Genomic DNA, 26,170 nt, shown 5'->3' on the forward strand with positions numbered 1-26,170 from the left:
CAGTACGTATTGCCAATATGTCGTCACACAGCAAACGACGATACACACACATCCAGTAAATGAAGCTATTTGGCGCGCGTACGCTGAAAACAGGCGTGTAAATGATCCCAACGTAGTGGGAATGGTCCGAATTCTGGTGAAAACTAAATCACCTTTCAAGCAGATTCATCAATATGTTGCTGAATCGTCAGGTAGGCTTCAATTATCCTTACTACACTATTTTGCTCAAGTTTACTTCTATACAGGAAAAGACGTTCTTCCACAAGATGTACGAAATATGATCAGTAAAATCAAGGGAGAAGTGAAGCAAGAACCTGTCGAAATTCGTGTGGATACACTTTTGAACGATTTCGTTGGAAACAATCAGGGAAACGTGGCTAACCTCTTCAAAAACGAAGCGGATATTGCTACGTGCATTACGTTTCAGACTGCAGGAATGCGTAAATTTTTCCATTTGTTTCCAGAAGTTCTGTTAGTGGACACAACGCACAAAACCAATGACTTGAAGTACAAACTCTTTGGATTCATGGTTCACGATTCCTTTGGGGGAGGCCAGTTTGTACAACACGCGCTTATTGACGCTGAAACGAAAGAGAATATGTCTACAGCGGTTGCAACTTTTAAAACTAACAACCCGAATTGGACACGGGTTGAAGTGATCATGGTCGGTTAATTGCGAGGCCGTGTTTACGATTGAATAGTTACTAACAATGCGAGGACTAACTAATTTTGTTTTACTGTAGGTGGATAAAGACTTTACGGAAATCAATATTCTGGACCATGAGTTCCCTAACGCGCGGGTTCTACTGTGTCATTTCCATGTACTCAAATATTTTAAAACTATTAAAGGTATGACAGCAAAAAAATACCAGAGGTCCACTTAATAATGTTTTTTTTGTAGGGGATGCAAAATACCACCTCAGTCATCAACTGCAGCATGAATTACTCCTCACCGTGCGGGAAATGGTGTACGCCCAGGATGAAACCACGTATTTAGCCGTTCGAGATGAGATTTTAAGTTCTATCCGTGATCAACCCAAAGGTCGATGGCCCAGTTTAGTTAAGAAAACCCACACCAACAAGAAAAAACGTTGCGAAATGGATGACTCAGACAAGAATGGTGGAATGCGTGGGACAAATGATAGCAGAGAATACGAGTTTCGGAGTGATAACGTTACGACCTCTGATAGTGCTCACGCTTTAGAGATGGAGCACCCTTTTGTGACATATTTTACGAACAATTGGGATAATTGCAAAGAGCGATGGGTGCTATGCTATCGAACCGACTGCCCTCATTTAGGCAATAACACAAACAACCGATTGGAATCAGGATGGGGAAAACTGAAACCAGAATTGGGGATTCACATGCCTTTGGATGACTGTATCTCTACAATTTTGACACTTCAACTTTTGAAAGAAAAAATATTCAATAAGGGAATGACGGTACGTTGGAAAGTTTCATATACTTATTGATTTCTTCACACTTATACTGTTTTTTGAATTGTTGAAATCTTAGGAGGTTGGCACTTTGGTCAACAGAACTTACGACACAGAAATGCAAAACGTTCTCGAAGTGGCTACATCACATGCAGCGGAACTAATACGTGAACAGTATCTTCATGCAGTGAATGTACATTTCACATACTACGTGTGAATACATCTTTTTTCTGACTAGTAAAAATGTTTTGTAGCACTCGACCCAAGTTGACTACACCAAGACCCGTGAAGGTCACTATAGAATATCAAGAAATAAGGATGGTCGATATAAGTACTCACTGGACACCGAATCTTGGACCTGCTCGTGTACGTTTTCACGAACTCGACTTCTGCCCTGTTACCATGTCATGTATTTACGAAGAACGGTGCGGAAGCTAATTCACTTAAAAGTGGCGGTAGATTCTGATTCATGATATTGTTTGCAGCTTTTTCGTGCAGAACAGGTTATTCCACTGAACTCTATTCACAAACGATGGCGACTTCGCGAGAATGCACTGAAGTCTCTTCAATTACCACTACCCCCGGGACCTTACACAAAACGAGTGTACAAGTCTACGCCGATCTTAAACGATCGAGATAAGTACAGGAAGTTATTGGTTCTGCAGACAAAAATTGCAGATATTATAACGTCTGTGGGAACGTCGAGATTTCACCAGTTTTATCAAGCTTGTGAAAAGTTCTATAACATTATTTCAGAAGGAAACGTACCTGAATTTGTGGAAACAAGTGGCACTTCTAAATCCAAATGTGAACAATATGACGACCCAGTGGAATTTCCCGGTAGTCTCACATTTCCATCGACGCAGATTAGTGTTGAAACAAATCAATCCTCCTATCGCAAATATATGAAAAACGACTTGTTGGACACATCCAGTGCGGGTACTAGCGGATTTACGTTTAACAAGTATGTGAAAGTGTCGGGACGTCCACGAACAACAAAAACCACTCGAAGTTGGTATCCAAAGCGACATATTAAAACGGCAGGTGTATCTTCTCGTCGTACTCAGAGCACAAAATTGGAAAAAAGGGGATTCGCAGACGTTTTGAGTCCGTCCAGCACGGTAAAAAAAAAACAACGTCTTGATCGTGGTATATCTATTGAGCCTATTGCCCAATATTCTGATTCTCTGAGTGACCTTGATGAATTGCCTTATGAAGACTTTTCGCTTACTGGATGTTATCAGCGATTTGTAGACTTTAAAATCGTTTCCGTAATTGATGCTACTCCTCTAGGTGCTAAAATTGCAACCGTGGGTAGTGAACGTGGAAAACGACCTGGCGACACAAAATTTGTATTTGATGAGGAATTTGTAGCCAAAGCATACAAATGTATGACAACAATGGAAGCACAAAGGATAAGTTTCAGAGACTCACGTAAAATATCTACCCAAACTGTACTTGCGGTGGATGAGGAATTTGGAGGCATCTACGACATAGATGTTGATCTCGGACTGCATTTCGGTAGTTTTCAAGCCTCAACAATTATTGCCATGAAAAGATACCACGAAAAACGAAGCTTGTTAAGCTCTTTGGATAGGTGTCGTGCCTGGTTTCTCCATCAATCTGAAAAAAACATGATGCACCCTTCAGACACCGAGGACGTTTTAAATACCATTCTCTCGACGTCAGTGTACTCTCAATTTACATTTGGTGATCAAGTAAGTACAGCTTTTGTAAAGTACCACAACAAACTCTACCATTGATTTGACTGTAACGTTCTGTCACAGGTAGCCGTTTTCTACAATCTTTTCGACTTTCAAGGATCCAATTGGTTAAACGACGTATGCATTAAGTTGGCTTTACACGTTTCGCTTGGATATCGGAAAGATACGGCCTTTTTTGACACATCTGCCTTTAGCTACGCTGAATCTGGTAAAATCCCTCCAATTACGGGTTTCCTGGCCGCTTTCAAAGCAACATACCGGTTTGTGGTGCTACCATTCAATTTCGACAATAATCACTGGTGTATGATTATTGTGGACCTGATGGATAAAGTGATGCATTTGTTTGATCCCTTGCAGTCTGAAATGTACTACAAACGACTGGAAAAAATATGTGGTGACTACCTCAGTAGAGTGATACCAGATTACGAGAAATCGTTCTCTTTTGATCGCCGGGTTGAGTTGACACAAACGGACGGGCACAACTGCGGAACAATGGTCGTATTGTGCGCAATGATGACCATAAAAAGTATCACTATTCCCGCAATTAACCACGACACCTTACAATCACTGCGGTTCACTCTCTTCACACAATGCGTAAGAGCAATACATCCATCATCTCACTTTTCTTGACTTAAACATTTATGGAGACTCTTAACGCTAATAGATTTGGGCATCCTGCTCTGCTTATTGTTAGTTGTAAGTGAAATTACTTTTTCGCTAAGCCAATTTACAGACAACTCATGATCGCCTGACCTTACGTAATTGTAGTGCTCGAAAAAAATATGCTTTTAAAATTGGGTGGTCATTCTCAGAAGCAAAATCTATTTCATCGTTTGTGGCTGATTTGTGGCTCATTTCAGACACAAACCAGCCACAAACACGTCCTTTTTATGCAGTTTGTTTGTGGCGGTAACGTCGTCCTAGTAAAATACCGCTAGTACATGTGCTATTCAAGCCATTATTAATATTTAGCAAATGGGAATTACCTGCATTTACATGAATTACCCACTTCACGGTCGTCAACCCACACCGCGTGGAGTTTTATAAAACTTGCCCGTATGCAGGCGGGTTTTACTACACGCAATAGTATTAAAATTGACGGTAGGATTAGCAAATCGCATCGTGGAATCACAAATGCTGTGCCTGAATCAGCGTATTGCCAGGTCGAGATGTGTGTCCAACTGAGCAATTGGTTTGCCGGTATTGACAATTCGTCGTTTGTGGTGGGCATCGTCTTACGTGAACAGAGTGTGGTACATTGAGAGCTAGTGACATATGTTGTTGGGAAAGCCAATCAGATTAAAGCTACTGCCATCTCAAGCATACATCGTGAATTTAAACACGCTTTCAGTCACATTTTCACATTTTGCGAAGAAAAGCATATCACAAAACTTATGAGTTTTTTTTACATTACTACCAATTAGATTGTTACACGCTTTTGGCCAATCCTCGTTCGACAAAGAGCTCACAATCCTCGGGATTTTGTCTTTTACAAGTATTAATACAACGTTTTTTTGATCAACTTATCCAGTTCGAAATCCAACCTTAATGAAAGTAAGTGTAAGATCACGTTTTTGTTTTCCACTTCCTCAAAATAGTTGAACATGGCAAAGGGTTTGGAACAGACTAGAATTACAGACGATCCCCTCGGCAATCAAAGCGCTGTCCACCTCTCACTCACCAGCACACTCAACGACTGCTGTACAAAAAGACAAGGACCATGCTCACATCCCTAATTTGCCCCAAACAGAGCTTTATTCATAGGCTTACAGAATCTAGGGTCTCCTCTAGTTCATCACCACCAATGATCTGGAAGCTATTAATGCGCAGAAAAGCGCTGGAGTCACCTTCGGTCTCGCAGTTGGCCACAGAATTGTGGCACACGGTGCGCCATCCTAAACTCGCCAAGCTCCTTGCCAGTTGGGCCTTCTGGTGTAAAGAGGAGTGTGTCACCGTCACGGATGAGGCAAATTGACTGAAGGCAGAACACTTCTCCGCGATCCTAAAGCTCGAATCACGTCCAAAGTAATCAAAAGATAGGCTTCATTTTTTTTTCTCATTCGGATCAGCAATTTTGGTCTAGTGCAGTTATGACTGTTTACATAGTTAATCACCCCCAAATAGAAATATTTGACTTAAATGTATTCGATTTTACTACTGAGGGGTGAGAGGGAATAATATCTTGGGTTTGTATGCAACTGGTCAACGGGAACCGCTAAATTATTGCTGTTGAGGGAGTATTCCAAGCCTAGAGATTACTACCGAGGGGATCGTCTGTAGTCTGTTCCAAAACATTTATGGTGAATCAAGATTCGTAATCGGTAGGACATGGCAGTAATACTCCCGCAGTTTATGTTTTTGTAGCCCAGTAGTACTGTATTACTAATACAGATCGATCCGATACAGTCTGTACTTCAGTACACTAGAAACAGGGTATTCATTGAATACCCTGTTTCTAGAATTTCTAGAGACATGAGGGCAAGTCGTGCTTCCCAAGAGCAGCCGGAAAGATCGGTCGTTGCGGCATTCGACCTATGATTACTGTCAAAGATGTGCTTGAACTTACAGGCAAAAAAAAAAAAAAAAACACTGAAATTGATTAAGGTGCCATACAGCATTGTCAATTTCAGTGCTATTTTGAAATACTGTAGACCATGCTGCATACTTATTGTCCATTCCAAAATAACAATTATAGTGTAGTGGGGAATTCACTACTTTACAAGGCTCTCGCATCGGCTCTTACTGTAGCGCACGGCGGAGGAGAAAGATTCATGTGCTCAAACAGTGTCTCCCATTCAGTAGCCGTCCGGCACCTTCGCTTCAGAACGTAACAGGCGCTGGCTCTGTAGAATAGTACTGGCGACTCGCGTACCTGCATGCAGTGCCGATGGTCCATGTAATCCTGTAAGAGCGCAAATACTGGTGCAGGGTTAACATCATTTTATTCATGTATTTGTATCGTTACGGCTAGACGGCATTATGGGGAACTGCAGTTAAGTCCCGCAGTCACCAAGTCGTAACGTAATTTCAAAAATGCTCTTGTGATTTTAAAACTATAGTACAATCGCTTATGAGCCTCCATTATAGCGCAAGACAAAATCACCGAACCCGGGAACAATGCTCTCTGTCTGTGGGTCTACTGTGCCATCAACTCCACCCGTGATGATCTTCACCTCTGTAAATACGCAAAAAAATATTCATGAGAGTTGGCAATAACAATAAAGAAAAACACAGGTCTGTCTGAGAGACAACGAAACTGTGGAGTTGAGCTTACGTGGGAAGCGGTTGCTGATGTTGACGATCCCATCCGACGCCACGAGGATCACAACAAGCGCGATACTGCGTTCGTCGCAGCCAATACTACACAAAGCCTATCCATAACAATCAATCTCTACAACTCAGTGGAGACAACCTTATAACTCACGCACCTCAATGGCCTTGCATTCGGCGTTACCCGTACTACATGTAGAGGAAAACAGCAGCACCTTGTGTTGAGCGATATTAGCTGGTAGATCCATGTGATCCAAGCGCCAAACGCGGTCACCTCGTTTGTCCGTCTCTGCTTGAACGTGAATCGATCCTTGAGGAGCTTCAGGTTCCATTTGATGGAACAATACGAGGAATGGGAACCCCTCTGTACCGACAGCCACACCACAGAACTGATGTCTAAGTTCTAGACCCCGGTACAGATGGCCAGTACCAGTTATCACCTCCACACTGCCTGTGCCTAGAACTCCTAACGTCTCTTCCAATAAAATCCTGTAGCAAAAATCACAATTCATTAATAAAAATAATAGTACAAGTAAAATTTAAAAACTCACATTATCAATCGGCCTGCCACGCGACGGAACGTGGCTCCATTCGAGCGTTTGTCACGTAGCATAGTCATCAGCAACAAGACAGACTTGGCGCGAACTTGATGCACCATCATGTCCATTCCTGGCGGTCCGACAAAATTATCCGCGCAATCACTACAAAAACAAAAAAGATTAGTTTAAAAATAAAAAAAACACAAAATTTATCTTACATTTCTTGAGCAGATTTCACCAGCGTATTGTAGCGTGATAGAATCTCGAAGCGATTCTTCTTAATATGGCAAATAGCTGCTCTTGTGACGCCGAATTCCCGCGCCAGTGCTGCCTGTTTCTCTCCGTTTTCAATACGTTTGATAATATTGCGGCGATCGGTATCGCGCAGATACCGCACGCGCTTCTTCCCTGCTCCCCCCACCGCACCTTCACTCTCTGCGTCTTCAATAACTGACGGAGCGTTCGTAACCTCATGTAACCCGCTCGAATTCGGCGTCTCCGGTCTAATCGAAGACGATATCACTAATCCTGACTCCTGTACAGGCTGTGTCGGTCTTGGTGACGCTCTTCTCGGTTTATCTGTTGGTTGGCGTCTCTGTGGACTCCTGTCCGCGACGACTCGCTGTCTTTTGGCTGCGTTGTGGCCTCTTAGTGTTTCGTTTTCTTCTCCCCATGGTCTATGCTGGCTATGCTGAAGGTTTTGAGCGAAAAACTCTCGTGCGAGTCTCTGCCTTTCCGTCAAGTTGCGGTGGCGCTCGCGTAGCTCTTCGTAGAAGGCCTCGCGGTCGTACAAGGCTCCGTTTTGCTCGTCCTGGACGCTGTAGCGCGCGCTGTAGGACGTTGAGATGTCCTCTTCGTATGGCGGCATTTGACGCGGGACAACTGATGAGTTAACGCGACTATTTGAGCTGTCGCCTCGCCATTCTTGCGCACGAAGAGCAGCGGCGGCGTCGGCCAGACTGCGAGCCACTGAGCGAGCGGGAACAGCGCGTGTATGAGATGGAGATGCCATGATAAGATGTGAAAGACTCGGAGGATTTCGCTATGGTTAACAGTGGAAATCTGGAGTGTTCGTATGGGAAAGGGAGGATTTGACTGAGATTTTGTATGGGCAAGGTATGGAACAGACGAATCCTGTTGCGTCAGCGTTTAGAGGGATTCAGCGGGCGGGGACAATAGCTTCAACCCTCTCTAGGTTGATAGCGGATCCTGTTTAATGTGATAGATGATATATATCACATTAGACAGGATCTGCTATGATACTCCAAGAAGCGTTGGAAGCTGACTGGCCTTATAGAGAAATATACGTGTGGGTGGGAGGAAGACTGAACCCTCATTTATATGCTCTATGCATACAATCCGAGCTGCATCGGATACGCTTTTGTGTCTGGTTGTGCTGTAGAAACGCCGCTCGAGACTGCATGTATCAGCTATGACGAAGTCGTTAACTATATGGATACTTTCTTTAAACGCTTGTTTTGTTTAGTACTGACGGGGTTCAATTTACAAGAGAGGCTGTATAGCACACAAGGCAGATACACGTTTCCGATGAAGCCTAATGCCCTACTTCTTGTGTGACGTACCAATCGAGCTTAAAAGTACTTAGCGATGTAGGAGAACAGATGGGCAACGGTGCTATCTGTAGGACTGGTCAACGGTGGAGAGACTTTGCACTATTATTCAAATGTGGGAATGATTTCTGTGTTGTCCAGTTAGAAACGCATTCAGTAATTTCGCGAGCGTGTTGCTATTTTTCAGTGTAAAGTTCGATTCGCTGTAGAAATGCAGCTCCCACGCCGTACAAAGTACGCCATCTTAGAGGAAACATGCTTGGAATAGCTGTGTTCTAGGAACCCCTACGATCCCAACACAATAAAACAGATGAGCCTCATTTGAAAGCAACAAGTGATGATGCTGTTGAACAGAGGCCAAGGTAATCAGGGCCTGATGGAAAACTTCAGTCGTTTTGCTGGCACCGTCTCATTTTTGATCTGGAGGCAAGGACAACGTTCACTTCGAGAGCATTTTGCGAAACCATTAGACACTGCAACACTTGCGTAGCTACGGCAACGAGTACAAATTTCTATACTGGCACCAGTGCCGCAGTATCCAGCGATATCGCGCATAGAGTTCTCGCATTGTCGTGCTCTCTAGAAATGCACGCAACATAAATTTAGTTATTCTCATTGGCAACATCTCGTTGCAAAAGGATAAACGGCAGTTCTTATGAACTGCGAATAAACTGGAACTTCACGTGTCAATGTGTTTACTGGACAGTCAACGAGACTATTGAGTGAAGCCATGTACAGCACGCACGGTCCTCGGACCTTTGATAAACTTCCAGATATAATTTTACTTTTGCCAAATATGCTCGAATTTCTTTGCTGAAACCGGATGTGTTTCCAAATCCTATATGGTCCACCCCTGCGAAAACGGGGTACACCACTGTAGCTTATTGTTCGTGCTCCTTTATCTGAGAGTCTGTTGGTTTTATGTCGCCAATTTTGTTCACTCTGTTTTAACGTAACAACTGCGTTTTTATGTCGAAAAAGAGCTGAACCCATGACTCAATTGCAAATTGCAAAAAAGTGCTCCTCAAATATCCAAACATATCTCCAGCAAAACACCAGGCCTCGCTGCCACCACCCACCTCACCACACACGACCAACGGAGTGAATGAGCACAAGAAGAAGTAGCCGTTCACACGTGGTGTTGTGGTTTGTAACCGAATCGAAAAAATGGTCTGTGGACTATCCCGATCCGGGTGCGTATTTTTGTCGCCAACACTATCCGCTCTCTTGAGGCTTGGAAAAGGTTTAGATCCATCCGCATAACGCAAAAAGCCGCCACAGCAGCGAAGCTCTTAACGTCTTTCGTATCTGTAAACTTTGGTAACTAATCTTGTGCTACGCCGGACAAGTGGATAAGAGTACCATATTTCTAGTCGCACTTTGGTCGGGCCCTTCATGGCAACGCAAGAACACAACAACGACGAGCGTCCCGCACTGCAAGTTGAAGTTAACGACAACCAACCAATGCAACCACCTCTAGGCGAGTTCATGGCACTGCACGCCCAAGCTGCGGTGACCTCCAGCGGTCGTGACAAAGACAGAGAAGACGAGACAAAGAATGAGGGCAATCAAGAGGCCCATGAGGACAACAGCACACCCAATCAAAAGCAGAAGAAGCGCGTACGGTATCTGTGCGACGCTGACCGCCACGCTATCATTAAACGCATTGAAAAAGGAGAAAAGCAGGCGGATCTGGCCCGCGAATACGGCGTCACTCGAGCAGCTATCTGTCACATTAACAAGAACCGCGAGGAGATTATCACACGCTACGACTCACTCATCAGACAGGCGCAAGAAATCCACAGAAGCGAGAGCTCTGCACAGCCAGAAGAGGACTCCATGATCAGAGAGCTTCAATCCAGCTCCGTGTTACTACTCATGACAACTCTACGCGACAGACGATCGGGGCCAGAGACTTTTCGTCGCGCCGCTGGACGGCTAATCATGTGAGTATTGTCGAATTCGAATGATAAAGTCAAGTAAACCTATAATGGTGATATCGTTGCAGGTTATTGCTGGAGGAAGCGTTGTCAATCATCGGTTTACACCCGATCGAAATGACTACAGCTACCGGCTACGTGACGTATGGACTGGAGCGGACAGACGAGTTTTGTGGTGTTGCCATTGGTGCCGAAGGATTCCCGTTCCTAGTGTTATTTAACCAAATGGAGCCCGATGCATCGCAAGGTTCCATTCACGTCGAACATGAAATGGACGAGCAAGGAATGAGCGTCTACCGATTGAACCACGTCGACTTGCCGAGTGACATCGCGCGGTACAGAGTTTTGCTCTTCAGCTCGACAGTCAACACAGGCGAGGCTGAGTGCAAAGCCATCGAGACACTCCTTGATCTGGGTGTTGAGGAGGATCGGATCACGCTAGTAATCATATTGTGCTCCACGGACAGTCTTGAAGTCATCTGCAACTGCTACCCGGGTATGTTTGTAATCCTGCCAAGTATATTATGAGCACTGACATCATTCTGTTAATAGGTGTTCGGATCATTACGAGTGGTATTGACAGCACGGTCGACTCGGAGACTCAGATGATTATCCCAGGCCTCGGCGACTTCATAACAAGATATAACGGCGCATGAATTAAGTAGGGAGCAGTAGTATTTGCCCTGTATTCAGTAGTTCTTATGATCAACAATGGCTCACTGGAAAAAATATTTGTTACTTCAGAATTACTTCAGAATTCATTTGACAATCACAAATTTTGTGACAAAAAGATCCCAAGTTGAAGTTGTTGCGACTGTCCGACTGCTAAAAAAGATCACAATGGACTCGATAGTGCTGCTACAGGCAGTCGCGGGTGTGGCGCGCGCTGTGCGGTCGCTATACGGTCCCAATAAGCTGCGCAAACAGGTCACAGGTAGGTATTTAGTCGTCTGGCCGTTGTGGGGTATCAACGTGCTGACGTGTTGTGTACAGATGAGCTGGACCAGACGTTGTTCACTGCGGATACGTACACAGTGGCAAGTGTGTTACAGAGCCAGAATGCAGGCACAGCCATCCTGCAGCAAGCGCTGGATGATCAGCAAAAAGAGTTCGGCACGGTACGTGAGTGTTATACAGCCACGTTATGCTGTTGCTGAGGAAATTGTACACTGTTAGGGCTGCACGACATTGGTGACGTTATGTGGCGTATTAGCGGAGACTGTGCTTGAAATGATGCGTCAAGGTTTGCCAACGTAAGATTGGCTCGTGAACGGAATTTGGTTAAACTGTGACTGACAGCTTTGTAGTGACATTATCCAGCAGGCACTGTCTACTGTCGAGAAATGCAGTTTAATAGTACGAGTTTATCCTGTTTTTGGTTCAAGCTGGCGTACTAACGTTAATACTAATCGGCTGTAGACAGCCAAGCACATGCGAGTTCCCCTTACAGAAGCCATTCCATCCTTCCAAACATTGATATGGACCCGCCAACTCGAAGCTTTGGGGCTGATACTCGGCGACAAACCGATAGCGACGTCTCTAGCGGTAAAAGCAGCCATGAGACTCGATCCAGTTCGGTTTTGTGACGAGAATGTGTCCCTTTCGGACCTTGTAACAGCGCACGTTGTGCTGGGAGGTGTAACATCCGCCGTTAGCTCCCAAGTATTCGATGGCGTGCTGCTTCCGGTTGTAGACGCTGCTCCTCGGAATGCCTTGTGGCGCAGATTTTCTTCAAATTTCGAGATTTCCATTACCGGAGGCATCGTCATTCTCGCTGGAGATCTGGACACGCTTGACTTCGCTGCAAACTCTTCCGTTCGCGTTATTTTTGTCCATGGTGACGTAAGTACCAAAGTTGTCGACGCGTCGATTTCAACTCCAAACGCTCCGGTTTGCATCCCTGTATCTTCCTACAACTCACTAATTCAACTCGCAGAGATGAGCGGAGCTGAAATTGTGGACTCCTGGGCAGAGCTCTTGCCTAGTGCCATTGGTTGCGAGCGTCTCCAATTGAAATCTCTTGAGCGTTCTGTAAGTGGATCTCAAGACGAGGAAGTGGCCAGTTTCTTCGTGCAGGTTATCCTGTGTAACACAGGACACCAACCTCACACATCCGTCATTGTACAAGGCCCAACGAAATCTCTGGCTGAAGAGCTACGCAGTGACACTCATAAGATGATTTCTCGTCTTCGCAATACACTGCGCTCCGGATATGTACTCCCAGGCAACGGAGGGTTCTGGTGTGCCTGTGCTGCAACCGTAGAGCAACAAGCAGAGTCACTGGGCAATCAGGAACTATTGAGTTTTGCTGCAGCTCGTCTCACGGATCCACTTATTCAACTGGGTGTTATCTTGCTAGAGAATTCACCTGGGAACGACTCGTTCTTTTCGAGACTGGCGCTAATTCGCAGGGTGCAAAAGAGGTTTATCCGTAGCGTACAAGACGTCGGTGCTACCAAGTTTTACTCACGCTATTACGACTACCGAAACGCTCAGTACGCTGTCTTGGCATTGAAAACAACTGAACCCGAAAGCGAAGACGGTCGAGTTTTCCATGTCGACGAGTACAAATCCATGATTTCCGCTATTCGAAAGAGCTTTAGAGTGATCCAGCTCCTACTGAGCATCGATAGACACCACATCAACTAATCCAAAGCGTCTATTTCAGAAATTGAAGCACTATTTTGAGGCAACACCTCAACACAGCCTTACCAAATCAAAGGAAGACGATCACATTGACGTGACAATGGCAGCGGCGTCTCCAACTGCCGGTGCCTCTTCTCCAAAGAAAGCAGGGATGCCTCGGCGCCAGGCTGCAGTTGTACCATTGGATTACTCATTCATGGGGCTCACGTCACTCTCTGGTGATCATTGACGTAATTTTAATGGTTTCAAATAGTTTACTTACGTTTTTTTTTATTTCGAAGAAATGCAACAGCATGACCCGGTAAGCGGCACTAAAAAGGCGATTTCGGTCGGTGCCTTGACAACACGCTCTAGTGGAGGAGTCAACGACAGTCCCGCTTCAGAAGTGTCGGGAATTTCGCCAACCAAGAAGCGACAGACGCCGGTATCGCTACGTGTGAACAACAACAAAATTTCCAGTCTGAACGACATGCAGGAAGCTCTTCGCGCCGTGTTCGACTACCCAGAGATGCTACAGTGGCTTGATCTATCAGGAAATGCACTGGAGAGTATCCCGCCCGACGTTTTCTCGGCGTATCCGGAGCTGTTCACGCTGCACCTTCATGGCAATCAGTTAACTAAATACTCAGACATCGAAGCACTTGCCAAGTGGCTGCCACGTTTGCACTCGATCAGTCTGCACGGCAATCCCTTGGAGGAGAAGAAACATTACCGCAACTACGTCATCGCGTCGTTCCCGAACCTCAAGCAGCTCAACTTTAGCTCTGTGACGATTGGCGATCGAGATAAGGCAGAAACCTGGACGAGGATCTACAAGAACGCACGCAACGGAGGGAAAAGTCGAGAGGACGATCTGTGAGAGTAGTTCCACTCAAATGAAAAAAGCTGTTGAAATACTACGTCGAATGCGAATTCAAATTAGCATGTAGCTTAACGTAAAGAATAGGAATATCACGTGGGACTGCGATACCGCCTCGGTCATGCTGACCAAGGCCAAAAAGAGGATGTGGTTTACCAGCAGATTTTCCTTCGCTTTAACTGATACTTCAATCTCTTCAACTAGCCGGTCCAAGCACAAGAAGAGTTGACGTCGAAGTTGCGGTGGATGCGATGATGGTCCGAATTGTATGGCGTACGTTCGCCAAGCAACAACGACCTCTACATGGTGTTGCACTGTCTAATATTTTCAATACGCAATAAATCACCTTTTAACCGATGATTTCTTTCGCGTGAATGTGGACAAGTAATGACAGAACGTAGTGGCAAGCCGTCCACAAGTTCGGACGTGTGTTTTCAGTGCTTTTAAACCAGTTCAGTGGTCGTCAGTGGCAGCCGAGCTAGCCATTTCATCATTGGCTTCCACTGCATCAGCGGTAGCCTTGTCACTGCCAGCACTCTCACTACCGTTGCTACCTTCTTTAGTTTGTCCCTCAGTCACCGTCTGCTGCGCGAGTTTCTGCGCCGCTCGCAGCACAGCGTCTTCCTCGCTTTCCTGCTCTTCCTGTTCCGCTTGCTCAGCACTCGCGCTCTTGGGCAAAAAAGGCTCGCCGGGACACAACGCCTCGAAGATAGCGCGTGCATTAGCGCTCGCACTCTCTAAATGAATTTCTAACGGACACACACCCTTATTCTGCTGTAATTCCCCCGTAACCGTCTCACACACCCAGACGTTACTAGGGAGATCTTTAGCCTTCGCACTAACATTGATATCACCGGATGCCAGGTGATCCATAGTAAAGATGGCACGCCAGGCGATCCGGTCGCTCCAATTTTGCTCAGTCGCATCATTCTCAACATTTTCCGCTTCTTTCGCCTTGTTTTTCGCTCGTTTTTCAGCTTCCGAGCTCAAAATTAGACGTCGAATGACACTTTTCATCAACTCTGCTTGCTTCTCTTTGTCCTCGAACCAATCCGTGGGTAACGGCATGGAAATCTGCACGAGAAAGTATCCTTTCGGACACGCATACGCGCCCACATCAAGCTGAACAACTTGAATAGCGAACGGGTTGTTGAACTCACTGTCTTCCGGCGGGATTACGAGCATAATGCGGTTCATCCCGTCACGTAGGGAGGATTTCAGCACGAAAACACCTCGTAAAAGCTCTCCATGCGCACGTTTAGACACGTTATTAAGCCGAAGACAGTCAACATAGCTGCCGTTGGTCACCACGTGCTTGGTACGGAGCACGTCGCCGTCACTACAACGCACGCCAGTGAGCGTCCTGGTCTCATTATCCAGTACAAACCCGTTAATAGGAGCTCGAAGCACGTAAATACCGCCGTATACCGCACTAAGTCGACAGAAACTCTGCGCCAACTCGCTGATACCGTAAAGCGGCGCTAAAAATGCCGTACCGGTAAACCGACCGATAGACGCCACATACCGGTACACCGCAGCGAGACCGTCACGAGCCGAGATCTGGTTCTTCGAGGCTGGAAAAGTGGCTAACCCGACGCAATACACCACCACTTGTTGCAACTTTACAGAAAGTTTAAAGTGTTTTTCCAGTAATTCTTGAAAAGGATTGTCAAGATATGCCACAAGCTCGGCATCCGTGTCAGCTTGACTGGCTTTGTTCTGAGGCCTCTTTAACGCGCGACCGAGAGCTAAAGACCGCTCGTTCTTGGTCTTCACGTCTTCGTGCAGAATGTGCGTCTCGCCATAGTCAGCCACGAACTGTAAAAACTTCATGAGTTGCCGCTTCTCCACCATTCCCAGTAATTTACTCTGGAACACGTCCTTCTTGGAGCACGGCACTTCCCACACCGTATCGGGCTCTGTACTGTTGTCTGTAGGCTGGAAATGCACGTATGTGCGTTCAATGGCAGCAAATTCGAGGTATCTCCCCACTCCGGAGGTGATTAAGGTCTCCACAAGCTGTTCCGATGACAACATGAGTCGAGGGTTCACGTCGATACTGAAGGAAGAGGATTTTTGCACCAGTTCTTCCTTTGTGGCATCGTCTGAGAAACCTTCTTCCAATAGACGGCACTCGAATGAGCTTTTCATTGGCAAAACCTGCTGTTTCTCCTTGTTATTTGAGGATTTTGCAGTGGAAATGCACTCATTTTCACCATTTTCATCCTCGTCACCGAAATTGCGAGGAGCAGTGGCCTCGTTCTTCGTCCATCGCAGGAACTGAGCTAATGGGAAGGACGCGTAGTTGCTGCCGTAGTAATCATTCTGACAGGATGTCGTTAGATTATTTAGTACAATTCATTTTTTTTTTTTTGCAGTTTTGCCAAACCTGATCCAGATGCAACACTTTCTTGCCGATTCGTGCCAATGCGCTTTAGATAATCAAGACCACAAAATCAGTGTTTTTGCCACTTCATTTGCAATAGAAATGAAAAAAAAAGTTTAGCACTAGCCTAAACTTTTGTGTTGTCTTACCCTGCCAGGATTCCCTCCACCATGCCTGTACCCACGAGCAGCACGTCGTACTCGGTCTCCTTTAGATTTGCGTCCATGTTTCCCTAGTCCACGTAGGCGCTGACCGATGCGCGCAGGAAGAACTCGAACAGCGGCGCCACCTCCAGAAGAACTGTAGTGAGCCACGAGCGCAGGAACGAGATGTAGAGGGACAAGGCCGTGAACGCTACGCAGACGCCGAAGGAAGAAATCGTGATTGCCAGTCGCCCCAATAGTCCAACTGAGTCATTCAAAATTGGGGGGTAATTTTTCAATAACCTACGATATGGCATACTCGAAAAATCATTTGAAAATGTAGTCATTTCTTGTTGAAGTCTCTAAACGACGAGCATGATCGGTAGATCAAGATCGTCGTTTAGCACTACTGTACTACAAGTGCACTGGCAACGTTCTCATCCTTTGAGACGTCGAGCTCAGGTAACCGTTGTCCGAGAACTCTAGCGTCGAACTAGCGGAGAACGAGAGTGAAGCCTATGAAAAGCAGCGGCCGATAAGCAAAGATCCTAAACAGGAGTACCTATGTTTAAAGGTGCAACTTCTGTTGCAGTGGAAGATGTCGAACTGGGTTACTTGCCCATAATACTCATAACCCCCTACCAGTCGAAGGCAACGACCACTGATCTGGTTTTAACGGATGCAAGAGCGACACATCCTCGAGTCGGATGTATTACTTGTCACCAGGGCGGACTATTCATGCCAAGCAACTGTGCTGCAATCTGAACATAGCGCAGGGTCATCTTATTCACAGGCATTCTCCGCCCATAACGCCAAGAGAAAATCAGCGGATCGAGATGATTTATATCTTCCACACGGCACTTCAACACGATTTCCCACACCGTTTTACGAGCAGCATTGGCACGCCATACAATTTCGACTGTTGTCGCACGGGACGATTTCGCGTCCGACGCAACTTCGACGTCAACCGGTCTTCGCGATCTTTCGGACTGGCTTGCGTGGACCGGCTAGTTGAAGCGGTTGAAGTATCACATAACAATACGGACAGGCGTGTTGCTCCTCCGCAGTCGTCACCTTCAACGCCGCAGCGGTTTTCATCGATGCTTTTTGTGTGCTGTTCTCCATTGCGCTATCGTCAAGAACTGGCGAGTTGACCGTGGTGGAAAGCGGAATGGACAGCGTAACTAAGACTTTGGCTGCCCACATCGATCTGATCCGCCAGCGGAGACCTACGCTTTTCATCTCGGTGGTCTCAAACTCGCTGTGTGGTCTCATTTTTCGTGCAGATGATCGACATCCACGATCAAATCTCACACGTTGACAACGAGACATGGACAAGCAATCTGCAGCATCGCATAGTGTCACCCACCTCAAGTGTGCAGACAACCAAAGCCAAACAACCGAATGTGAACAATTTTTGAGTGGCTTTCGCCTTGCTTCTCCATATTGCGGCACAACATATATAGGAAATTCCACTTTGCATTAGTGGGCAATCGAGGCTTGTTGCAGCGCTTTCCCAACAACAGGCCGTGGTCCACAGGTCACATTATGATACACAGTAGTGGTCTTGCAGTGCAAGCGCCGATTTCACGTCGTCCGATTGCGTGGGCTCTATTTTCGAAGAAACATGTCACTATCCTAGAAATCCCTTTAACTCAAGTGTCCGTAAAGAATCAACTTTCTCTTTGTACGTATTTTTTTTACTAACAGAGATTCATACTGTCGGTAAAGCGAGGTGTCATTTTGTGGATTTTTTGTGGAATACACTAAACTGAACTCCGACGAAGCTCTGAGCCGTCTGTCGAGCCTTTCATCGCCGCCGTTACGACCAAGTGCAGCACTAACGTTGCAGCCGGCGGAGACCGACAGTCTCCGACAGAGACACCGACACGTCCGCCCGTCGGTAGTCGAGAGACGCTCTCGCCACTTTCGACTTCGCCACGCACCGCGCATACCCGCTACGGTTTTTTTTTTTTTCCACAACTTTCAAAATATTTCGTCCATGGGCAACAAGTTGGCGTCGTCGGGGGAGCAGCGAGTATCCCGAGTCAGCAGATTCATCAAACCCACGCGCCGGTCGCAGTCTCCGGGTGGCTTAATGTCTCCCTCGTCGCCGTCACTGCAACAACCGAGTCACCACAAACACAAACGCCGTTCTCGCTCGCAGAGTGAAGGCGTGACGAGCGATTGTGGCACGGTGATTTCCACTACCGACTCGCAGCTACCACGAGGTTCGAACTCGAGTGAAAAAGCCATGACCCCCTCGTTGCCACTGGATCCTACCACCGAAGAAGAAGAGCTTTCCAACAGCTCAAGCAAAAGAAGTGAAAATGCCGCCGACCAGGCTCGACGCATCCACGAGGCGGAGAAGATTTTGCTTGAAATTGCAAAAGAGTACGCGGCGAAAAGAGCCGCCGGACTGGTGCCCACTAAGCCCGTGCCGGCACGGACATTACTGTGGGAAGAGATGGAGAGAAGAGCACAGCGGGCACGAGCAAGAGTCGGTCGACGAGGCTCGTGTGTCTTTGGCCGAGACTCAGAGGAAGGGCCGTGTGGCTGCACGAGCTACAAGAAGATGAAAAGGCTTCCTGACGGACGGGAAAATGGTGGCGGCGTGTGCGAGTGCTGTAAACACGGAGCTCCGTGGCACCGGCTTACCGGGGGAACAATGGCAAGCGGCGTCACCAGTATGCGGTCCTCTCTCCGTTCCCGACGGACGAACAGCCGCAATAGTCGCAGCGGGAGCGGTCTGCCGCAGGATAGTTCGTTGTATTCCCTTGGCAGTGATTATTATGATGAATACGACGACGAGTACGATGAGGACGAGAGTGAAGACGACGAGGATATTGCCAACGAGGTGGCAAGGCCCTATGGCATGATGGAAGATCCGACCCCACCGCTAGTGCACACGCCCTCTCGCAGCGAAGGCGACGCTTTGGATCGCAGCTCGCTCTTCTCGAACGGAGATAGTTTCGGACTCCCACCGAGGCTTTCTAGTACGAGTCGCCATCTGGATAAGCTGCTGAGCGCCATCGCAAAGTATCGTGCCATGGGACTCTGTGAAGACGAGATTGAGCTTAAAATTCGAGAGGACTTCCCGCCCACGGAGCACGGTGGCAAATCTCGAGCGAGTCGGTGAGCAAGGAGAGTGTAACATTGTAAATGACTGTAGATAGCAATAGAAGCCCGCAGTTTTGGAGAATTTTCTTATCTTCCGACCTGTCATGGTAGATTTCCGTAGATTTCAGCTGGCAAAAACGAGATGACTCAACGCCGGCAAATACACTGGAAAGTTGCGGCCACAAAAATCCACTGGTAGGGTAACCACATGAAGTACTATTACTGTAAATGAATCTCAATAAATTCAGTCTCTCCTCTCTGCTGCGCGTGTTCGCTCGCCTTCGAGCACGCTGCGAGAGCCTCTGCTGTGTCTTGTCTACATTTTGATCTTGTTCTCCGCGAGCTCCAGCTCCTGGTTCTCGAAGATGGAGGTCACGCGCATGACCACAGACCAGGTGATGGCCTGGCCGGGTGCCATCCTCGTGAGACGCGGGAGCAGACCCTTCCACAGAGCACCGACGCCTTCTTCCCGAGAAATGACCTTCATGGCGTCGAAGAAGCCCTTGTACTTGAGCTCCTGGCCCGCCACCGTCTCCTGGGCCATCAACCGCGTCTTCAACACGTCCATGGGCGTGTTGAACATGGGGCCGAGCGAGCCAGCAATGAGACCGTTAATGAACGTGGCGTACGTGGGCAGCGTCTTGCCGTCGCCGTCCTGCTTGTCCCACACGTGGTGGTTGAGCCACGCGAAGGCCATGAAGTTGAAGGCCTGGTTGCTGCCCTGACGCGCCATCGTGGGGATGTTGCCCTTCCAGAGCGCTCGGACGCCCTCGTTGCGCACAATGTGCCGCGTGCAGTCGACGGGGCCGCTGAAGCGACCGACACCGACCTCCTTTTGCATGCGCGTTTTGATCACTTCAAATGGCGTGACAATGATGACCGACTCGATGCAACCGGCAAGTAAACCGGCCGTGAAGTTGATGGTGGGGGTGATAGGCTTGTCCTTGCCGCCGGCAATTTGCTCCTTAAACCAGGCGAACGAGCCGAACCGCAGCGCGTACTTAAGCACCATGTTGGTCACAAAAGGCGTGAGACCCTTGTAGAGCGCCAGGCCGCCTTCGGTCTTGTAGATGGTCGAGCCGCAGTTGATCATGCCCTTGTATTGACCCGTTCGGTCCAGTTGCAATCGCGTCTTGGTCACGTCTAGCGGCTGCAAGATGCAGGCTTCGGCGACGCCGCCGGCCATGCCAGCCATCATCTTGACGTGCACGGGCACGGTGCGGTTCTTCATCTCGGCTCCCATGGCGTCCTTGAGCGCGCTGGTGGCCAGGACCTGATCCTTGGTGGCCTTCATCTGCATGTTGACGAGCGGAGTGTTTGTCGGCTGCATGGCTGAAGGCGTCGAGTTGCGAGGTAGAACGGCGAGGTAGAACGGCAGTGCGCGGCAGCGAGGCAAAAGGAGAATGGCTGAGGTTTGTGAAAAAAAGGTGGCAAAAAGGGGAGGACGAGGAAATTGACATCCGTGGTGCCTGAGCTGTTCAATAGTGGAGCCAAGTGAACTTGCGCAGGGGGTGGGGGTTCATTTAAACAGTTTTTTCGCAATGATTGTACCATTTTGCGTCTTGAAACGAACGTGAAAGGCAAAAAAAGGCCAATTTTCACGCCGAACACGTTGCAAAGCGCATGTTGACGTGTAGGTTTGTGTTGCGGCTGTGTCGGATTCGCAAGGAGGTTTTTGGCGCTGATAATTGCGCTTCAGCTAGGGTTGGCCTCATGCATCACCATCATCGCAGCAAACTGTTGCCCGACGAGCGAGGAATTCGCAGCGCCCAGCAATCGAAGTCGAGGCCGGCGATGGACTTGCCATTGCAACAGTCAGCGTAGTGTTCAGTGGTTGATTGCTCCGAATAGCTCACCACGGATTCTGAAGCGGTTTTTTTTTATTCTAAAACAGCGTTTACTCCTACATAATACTTTGGCGGGCGTTTCAACGTGGCATTTCGCCTGTACACGTCGACGGCATGGACAGCATGAGTATTTTCTTGTGGTAAACCATCTGAGAACTTCAACGAGCGCCACTGGAAGTTTCAGTTCTAGTCCAGGTTTTCACGGAAGCGCGTCGACCCTGGACCCTAGCGATTGACCAATGGGAGGCCGGTATCGTTGATTCAACTTCCAGGTCGGTTTAACATCGCAGACAGATTCGCAAGGCACTTCAACGACGAGGCCTGCGTCCAAGCACGTGATGACGACCAGCCTCACGTTTACAGCAGAGGTTGAAGCGCAGAGTACACATGACTGTGTCCACAGCTACTGCCTCGACCAGCCAAGGCCAACAATAAAGTGTAGAAGATCTGCGAACACTAAACGTTAAAGCGTCGGTGCAGTGGCCGTTGCCCTTCCGGTGCCGAAATCTGCTGGATGTTGGTGGTTGCAGCAATAGACAGCCTGACATCGGCGCATATGAGACGTCCGCTAGAACACGGATCCCAGCAAACCACGTTTGCCGATTTGACCTTGCCTCTTATTTTACAGCAATTGCGTTAGGAATATCTGGTACTGCAAAGAAAATTTCATTTAATGGTACGCCATCTTCGCATTTGAGCCGGTATTGGGGCCGGCGCTACCGAAGGCACTTCCACTGATGCTGTCGAGCAGGAAAGCACCGCTGCTGTTGCTCGAGCGCAAATTTGCAGTCGAAGACGACGTCGAGCTGGTCGACCCATACGCACGCTGATTTGCCTACAATAAGAAACGTTACTATCTCACACATAGTGTCAATTTCTACTTCTACGTACCTGATACTGATACCCGGAAAGCATCGGCACGGCGTCTTCTTGGTACGCGTGACTTGCAGCGATGCCGCGACTTGGCGCATAGGCGTAATTAGGTGTCGGGGGTTTATCGCGTGGGTTGTTCGCCCCATAGCTGCCGCCAGACAAGGAAGCGGACGCTGAAGTGGCGGACGACGAGCGAAGACGTTGCCGCTGGGCCGACGAATTCTTGTCCTGACGCGTAAAGAAGAGCAAGAGCGCGCATGGAACGAATTCGGTCGAGAAGTGGATCACGAACTCGTACGCGATGTGGTGGACACCCACAGGAGTGCGGTATTGAGACTCCTCCGACTCCATATAACCGGTACCCATACCGATCAAATATACCGCCTTGACAGCGAATAAGACGCACAGGAGGATACAAACCGCCGTAATCTGTCCAAATTCAGGTACAAGTTAGTCCTAATATTTAGTATAATCACTCCTAATAAGTAGCTTACCCTTCTTAAAACCAGTTGCCGAGGCGATCTGGGTGCAATGGAGAACGACGCACGTCCTTGGCGGTTCCTCGTGCCATTGCCAATAGCGGCCGACGACAAGTCGAAGAAGAAATCCTCGTCCGGGCTTTGGTTACGGAAGAAATCGATGAGTCGGATGCTGTAGTATAAAATGCCAAATAGCCCCACAAAGTAGACGCCTCCTTGCATCAAGTCGCAGCCTCTCCAGAGTCCCGCGGACGTGCTGGACAGAGCGAATAGCAGCGCGAATCCCACGTATAACAGCACATTGAACAGGAAAAACACTCTTCTCGGCCACGGGTGGGCTTTGCCCCAGCACGCGTAGCATAACTGCGCCCAGAAGAGCAACACGAGGCCATACATGGACACGAACAGCATGGACGGAAGCCATAGGAACAGCGCGAGTAGTCTGCAGTATACGGACGTGGACGGCAGCGCCGTTATCTTCTCTAGTGTAGCCACTTCAGTTATTAGAGAGCAGACACGTAATGTGGAGGCCACGAACAGCAGTAGAAAGAGTCTCTGACGCATCTCGGAGCCTGTTGAAGCGGCTGCAGCGCCCTCCTCCTCCATTAGAGCGGACTCGGAGCCGCCCACAACGTTTACAGGAGGTGGAGGCGCTTGGGGTACTGCAGAATACGGCGCTTTGCCAGCTGGAACACGCCCAGAAGTCTCTGCGGTGGGACTGGAGAGACGCTTGCGTTTGGCAGCGTACTGACTGTAGAGGACGCGCCCAGACACGGCGCTCAGCGACAGGAACAGTAGGATTGTCAGCAGTAATAGCAGACGATCGGCGAGACTCAGCGCCTCGGGGCTTTCGCCCACGGCGACGTCGGGGTCTACCATGACTGTAGAGGTGGTGCCTGCGGAGAATGGAGGATTGTGAAGAGAAAACAGCGTGTTAGAAAGAGTTTCTGGTATGTATCGATAGAGGAGACATAGAGGAAGACAATGGACTGTCGTACACGGTGCCACGTGCAGTAAACGACGAGATATCAATGCCCCAACACGTCAAACGTACCTCGAGAAGCGAAGGACGATGGATTTAGAGCCGTCTCGAGCACAGGCCAACAAGAAACTTTTACGTGTGCAACATAATAAACAGTTTAGCAGCGTATGCTTCACAACTAGAAAACATGTAAAGAGCGATATCCAATGTACACTTTAAGAGCGTCGAGTCATTCCTCACAGCGCTTACTGCATCGCCGTCTACATCTCCGCGCCATGTCCGCTCCCGCACTCTGGCGTGCAGACTCGTCTGCTGCTCGCGGCTCTAGCGTCGCACTGTTCAATGAATTCTTGCGCTCCACACGTGCAGCATTGACACAATCGCCCGCCTCGGTGCACATTTTCATGGGTAACGAGGCGGCAGACGCCGATTCCATCGTCAGTTCACTGAGTTACGCCTTCTTGCACTGTCAACAGCACTCAGATACACTGAGTGTACCCGTATTGCCGATCCTCAGGAAGGAGTTAGCGCTCCGTTGCGACGTGTCTGCGTTGTTCGAGGAGCTTGGCGTGGACACTAATGCTCTTGTGTTCGTGGACGAGTTCCCATGGGAGATTACCGGTGAGAGCAGAGTGGAAGTCACGCTTATGGACCACAATGCACTGAATAATAAGAAAATTCCGCATATCAACGACCTTCAGGTGGTAGAGATCGTGGACCACCACTCAGATCTTGGTCAACACTTGAACGCAAAGAGAGAAGTGGCTTTTGCCGATGGTAACGCACTGGTGGCATCAACGTGCACACTGGTGGCCGAGAAATTGAAGGAAATGGAGTCTCATGAAGTGCATAAACTACTCTCAACGATGCTATTGGGAGTAATCGCACTGGATAGTATCAACTTCGACCCGAGTGCGAAGAAAGTAACACCGAGAGATATTAAGGCAGCGGAGAAACTGGAAGAAACGGCGTTTGCGAAGAAAGAAACGCTGTTTAGGTGGCTACAGGCAGAGAAGTTTAATCCTGCACACTGGGGAAAGTTTAAGCTTGAGAATTGTCTCCAAGTGGACTACAAAGAGTTCACATTTGCAACGGCAAGTGAAGACAAGAAAGTCGGCATCAGTTCCGTGTTACTTGACTTGGAGGCTTTTGTACTCAAGACTAAAGATGCTGCTGAGTTACGAAAAGAGTTGTCTGAATACTGCAAACAGAACGAGCTGTCGTTCCTGGTAGTGATGACAGTGTTCATGACACAAGACAAACAACGTCACCGCCAATTACTTTTCTTCCAGGAAATCGGAAATGAAGCCAAGTGCTGTATTAAGTTTATTGAGAAGGAAGGCTCATTGCAGATGCAGCCCTTGATGCTGCCGGAAGCGCATCGAGATGACCACGTAGCTGCGTTCAATCAACGCAATATTGGTGCTTCCAGAAAGCAAGTCGCACCGTTGCTTCAGCGTGCACTTGCTGAGAACCTACCGTAAAGCTGATGTAGTCGTCTATCGGGTATCCGCCGTAGGTTTGCAGACATCGATTCTTACTTATTTGAGCAGTACATGCCACTTCGTTTTAACTTTTTTTTACTTCCAGTGTTATGTTATTTTGTTTCGGTGGGTAGTTTCGTCTTTCGCCGAATCCAACACATGAAAAAAAGTGCAGAACAACACCTCATTCAGCCGAGAACATCTATATGTGGGCTCTGTTTCCCCAATATCTCCCGCGTTGAGCACCCTCTGGCAGTGGAAGTTCGGTGCATCGATTTGTAATATCACAAATTTTAACCCGATATGGAGACTGGTAATAGATCCCTTGATTCTGCAGGCTCCACCAATATACCCGCGGAGCAATGGAGAACAACATGTTCTGGTACTATGAAAACAAATTATTAATACATAAATAGAGAAAAACAGTTCATTTAGCCACACTACTTGATGAAAACAGTTCAACAATCTTTTGCAGTACAAGTCCCAAACTGGGGCTCGGAAGTGTATGGAGCAATATTGATTGTCAAGACCTTCACCATCTTCACCGGAAATTGACCAATATTATTTTAGAAGATAGTAGGACCTATATACTGTATACTACTTGTATCTGTCGCACTCATCTTCACCATCAATGCCGAGCGGTACTGCCATAAATTTGACCTTGTTGGCAACCTGGTCTTAAATTAGAGGCACGAACAGAAACATCACCGGTGATTCTGCTTTCGCTGATATTTTGACAACCGAGCAGTGAATTGAGAGTATTGGGCGATGCGAACGAGGCTTGATGTCGATGTGAGTAGATGAATGGAAATCTGAAAAATGAGACCAATTGAGTTAGAAGTACTAGTCGTGTTTGTTGCGTCCTACACA

At 47.8% G+C, this 26,170-nt stretch overlaps 10 protein-coding genes across 20 annotated transcripts; 5 read left to right on the plus strand and 5 right to left on the minus strand.

Moving 5' to 3' along the window:
• Positions 1–6,084: 6,084 nt before the first annotated feature.
• Positions 6,085–8,059, minus strand: PPTG_07194 (hypothetical protein). 4 transcript variants are annotated; one of them, XM_008901352.1, is made up of 5 exons: positions 7,189–8,059; positions 6,983–7,132; positions 6,590–6,920; positions 6,436–6,532; positions 6,085–6,336 (listed from the first exon to the last, which is right to left on the minus strand). In XM_008901352.1, the coding sequence occupies exons 1-5, from the start codon at positions 7,980–7,982 to the stop codon at positions 6,230–6,232; spliced, it is 1,479 nt and encodes a 492-aa protein (XP_008899600.1). In that variant the 5' UTR covers positions 7,983–8,059; the 3' UTR covers positions 6,085–6,229. The 4 variants fall into 4 exon arrangements, with proteins under 4 accessions (XP_008899600.1, XP_008899601.1, XP_008899603.1 ...); XM_008901353.1 differs by having other exon boundaries at positions 6,085–6,532; XM_008901355.1 differs by having other exon boundaries at positions 6,436–6,920.
• A 1,694-nt stretch (positions 8,060–9,753) lies between these two features.
• PPTG_07195 (hypothetical protein) lies at positions 9,754–11,225 on the plus strand. The gene is made up of 3 exons (XM_008901356.1): positions 9,754–10,487; positions 10,550–10,977; positions 11,034–11,225. The coding sequence occupies exons 1-3, from the start codon at positions 9,937–9,939 to the stop codon at positions 11,135–11,137; spliced, it is 1,083 nt and encodes a 360-aa protein (XP_008899604.1). The 5' UTR covers positions 9,754–9,936; the 3' UTR covers positions 11,138–11,225.
• Positions 11,226–11,321: 96 nt separating this feature from the next.
• Positions 11,322–13,130, plus strand: PPTG_07196 (hypothetical protein; the record flags this gene model as incomplete). The annotated part of the gene is made up of 3 exons (XM_008901357.1): positions 11,322–11,415; positions 11,475–11,599; positions 11,901–13,130. 3 exons carry the CDS (start codon positions 11,322–11,324, stop codon positions 13,128–13,130), a joined length of 1,449 nt encoding a protein of 482 aa, XP_008899605.1.
• Positions 13,131–13,227: 97 nt separating this feature from the next.
• Positions 13,228–13,986, plus strand: PPTG_07197 (hypothetical protein; the record flags this gene model as incomplete). The annotated part of the gene is made up of 2 exons (XM_008901358.1): positions 13,228–13,345; positions 13,409–13,986. 2 exons carry the CDS (start codon positions 13,228–13,230, stop codon positions 13,984–13,986), a joined length of 696 nt encoding a protein of 231 aa, XP_008899606.1.
• Positions 13,987–14,070: 84 nt separating this feature from the next.
• On the minus strand, positions 14,071–16,878 carry PPTG_07198 (hypothetical protein). Of its 3 annotated transcripts, XM_008901359.1 has the most exons (3): positions 16,522–16,878; positions 16,376–16,418; positions 14,071–16,311 (listed from the first exon to the last, which is right to left on the minus strand). In XM_008901359.1, the coding sequence occupies exons 1-3, from the start codon at positions 16,596–16,598 to the stop codon at positions 14,440–14,442; spliced, it is 1,992 nt and encodes a 663-aa protein (XP_008899607.1). In that variant the 5' UTR covers positions 16,599–16,878; the 3' UTR covers positions 14,071–14,439. The 3 variants fall into 3 exon arrangements, with proteins under 3 accessions (XP_008899607.1, XP_008899609.1, XP_008899608.1); XM_008901361.1 differs by having other exon boundaries at positions 14,071–16,418; XM_008901360.1 differs by having other exon boundaries at positions 16,376–16,878.
• Positions 16,879–17,478: 600 nt separating this feature from the next.
• On the minus strand, positions 17,479–17,721 carry PPTG_22042 (hypothetical protein; the record flags this gene model as incomplete). The annotated part of the gene is made up of 1 exon (XM_008901649.1): positions 17,479–17,721. One exon carries the CDS (start codon positions 17,719–17,721, stop codon positions 17,479–17,481), a length of 243 nt encoding a protein of 80 aa, XP_008899897.1.
• A 523-nt stretch (positions 17,722–18,244) lies between these two features.
• Positions 18,245–19,890, plus strand: PPTG_07199 (hypothetical protein). The gene has a single exon (XM_008901362.1). It carries the CDS (start codon positions 18,518–18,520, stop codon positions 19,652–19,654), a length of 1,137 nt encoding a protein of 378 aa, XP_008899610.1. The 5' UTR covers positions 18,245–18,517; the 3' UTR covers positions 19,655–19,890.
• PPTG_07200 (hypothetical protein) lies at positions 19,649–21,119 on the minus strand. Its single transcript, XM_008901363.1, has one exon. The coding sequence runs from the start codon at positions 20,963–20,965 to the stop codon at positions 19,952–19,954; it is 1,014 nt and encodes a 337-aa protein (XP_008899611.1). The 5' UTR covers positions 20,966–21,119; the 3' UTR covers positions 19,649–19,951.
• Positions 21,120–21,510: 391 nt separating this feature from the next.
• Positions 21,511–23,975, minus strand: PPTG_07201 (hypothetical protein). Of its 6 annotated transcripts, none has more exons than XM_008901367.1 (4): positions 23,889–23,975; positions 22,850–23,730; positions 22,374–22,784; positions 21,511–22,317 (listed from the first exon to the last, which is right to left on the minus strand). In XM_008901367.1, the coding sequence occupies exons 2-4, from the start codon at positions 23,711–23,713 to the stop codon at positions 22,153–22,155; spliced, it is 1,440 nt and encodes a 479-aa protein (XP_008899615.1). In that variant the 5' UTR covers positions 23,714–23,730; positions 23,889–23,975; the 3' UTR covers positions 21,511–22,152. The 6 variants fall into 6 exon arrangements, with proteins under 6 accessions (XP_008899615.1, XP_008899613.1, XP_008899612.1 ...); XM_008901368.1 differs by having other exon boundaries at positions 21,953–22,317; positions 23,833–23,948; XM_008901365.1 differs by having other exon boundaries at positions 21,511–22,784.
• A 29-nt stretch (positions 23,976–24,004) lies between these two features.
• Positions 24,005–25,405, plus strand: PPTG_07202 (hypothetical protein). The gene has a single exon (XM_008901370.1). The coding sequence runs from the start codon at positions 24,023–24,025 to the stop codon at positions 25,298–25,300; it is 1,278 nt and encodes a 425-aa protein (XP_008899618.1). The 5' UTR covers positions 24,005–24,022; the 3' UTR covers positions 25,301–25,405.
• Positions 25,406–26,170: the final 765 nt, after the last annotated feature.

This window comes from Phytophthora parasitica (assembly GCF_000247585.1).
Source record: "Phytophthora parasitica INRA-310 unplaced genomic scaffold supercont2.11, whole genome shotgun sequence".
In the NCBI taxonomy this organism is placed as follows: Eukaryota; Oomycota; class Peronosporomycetes; order Peronosporales; family Peronosporaceae; genus Phytophthora; species Phytophthora nicotianae.

Bases quoted from the DNA above. Each gene is read 5' to 3' on its own strand.
- PPTG_07199 (XM_008901362.1), top strand. From the start codon at position 18,518: ATGGGCAACAAGTTGGCGTCGTCGGGGGAGCAGCGAGTATCCCGAGTC.
- PPTG_07198 (XM_008901359.1), bottom strand. From the start codon at position 16,598: ATGGACGCAAATCTAAAGGAGACCGAGTACGACGTGCTGCTCGTGGGT. The intron at 16,419-16,521 runs GTAAGACAACAC...GATTATCTAAAG, and splicing joins GTGGAGGGAATCCTGGCAGG to CGCATTGGCACGAATCGGCA. The intron at 16,312-16,375 runs GTTTGGCAAAAC...ACATCCTGTCAG, and splicing joins AAGTGTTGCATCTGGATCAG to AATGATTACTACGGCAGCAA.
- PPTG_07195 (XM_008901356.1), top strand. From the start codon at position 9,937: ATGGCAACGCAAGAACACAACAACGACGAGCGTCCCGCACTGCAAGTT. The intron at 10,488-10,549 runs GTGAGTATTGTC...ATATCGTTGCAG, and splicing joins GCCGCTGGACGGCTAATCAT to GTTATTGCTGGAGGAAGCGT. The intron at 10,978-11,033 runs GTATGTTTGTAA...TTCTGTTAATAG, and splicing joins CATCTGCAACTGCTACCCGG to GTGTTCGGATCATTACGAGT.
- PPTG_07200 (XM_008901363.1), bottom strand. From the start codon at position 20,965: ATGCAGCCGACAAACACTCCGCTCGTCAACATGCAGATGAAGGCCACC.
- PPTG_07194 (XM_008901352.1), bottom strand. From the start codon at position 7,982: ATGGCATCTCCATCTCATACACGCGCTGTTCCCGCTCGCTCAGTGGCT. The intron at 6,921-6,982 runs GTGAGTTTTTAA...TTTTTGCTACAG, and splicing joins GTGGCAGGCCGATTGATAAT to GATTTTATTGGAAGAGACGT. The intron at 6,533-6,589 runs GTGCGTGAGTTA...TGTTATGGATAG, and splicing joins CCGAATGCAAGGCCATTGAG to GCTTTGTGTAGTATTGGCTG.
- PPTG_07202 (XM_008901370.1), top strand. From the start codon at position 24,023: ATGTACACTTTAAGAGCGTCGAGTCATTCCTCACAGCGCTTACTGCAT.
- PPTG_07201 (XM_008901367.1), bottom strand. From the start codon at position 23,713: ATGGTAGACCCCGACGTCGCCGTGGGCGAAAGCCCCGAGGCGCTGAGT. The intron at 22,785-22,849 runs GTAAGCTACTTA...GAATTTGGACAG, and splicing joins GGCAACTGGTTTTAAGAAGG to ATTACGGCGGTTTGTATCCT. The intron at 22,318-22,373 runs GTACGTAGAAGT...TTCTTATTGTAG, and splicing joins TTTCCGGGTATCAGTATCAG to GCAAATCAGCGTGCGTATGG.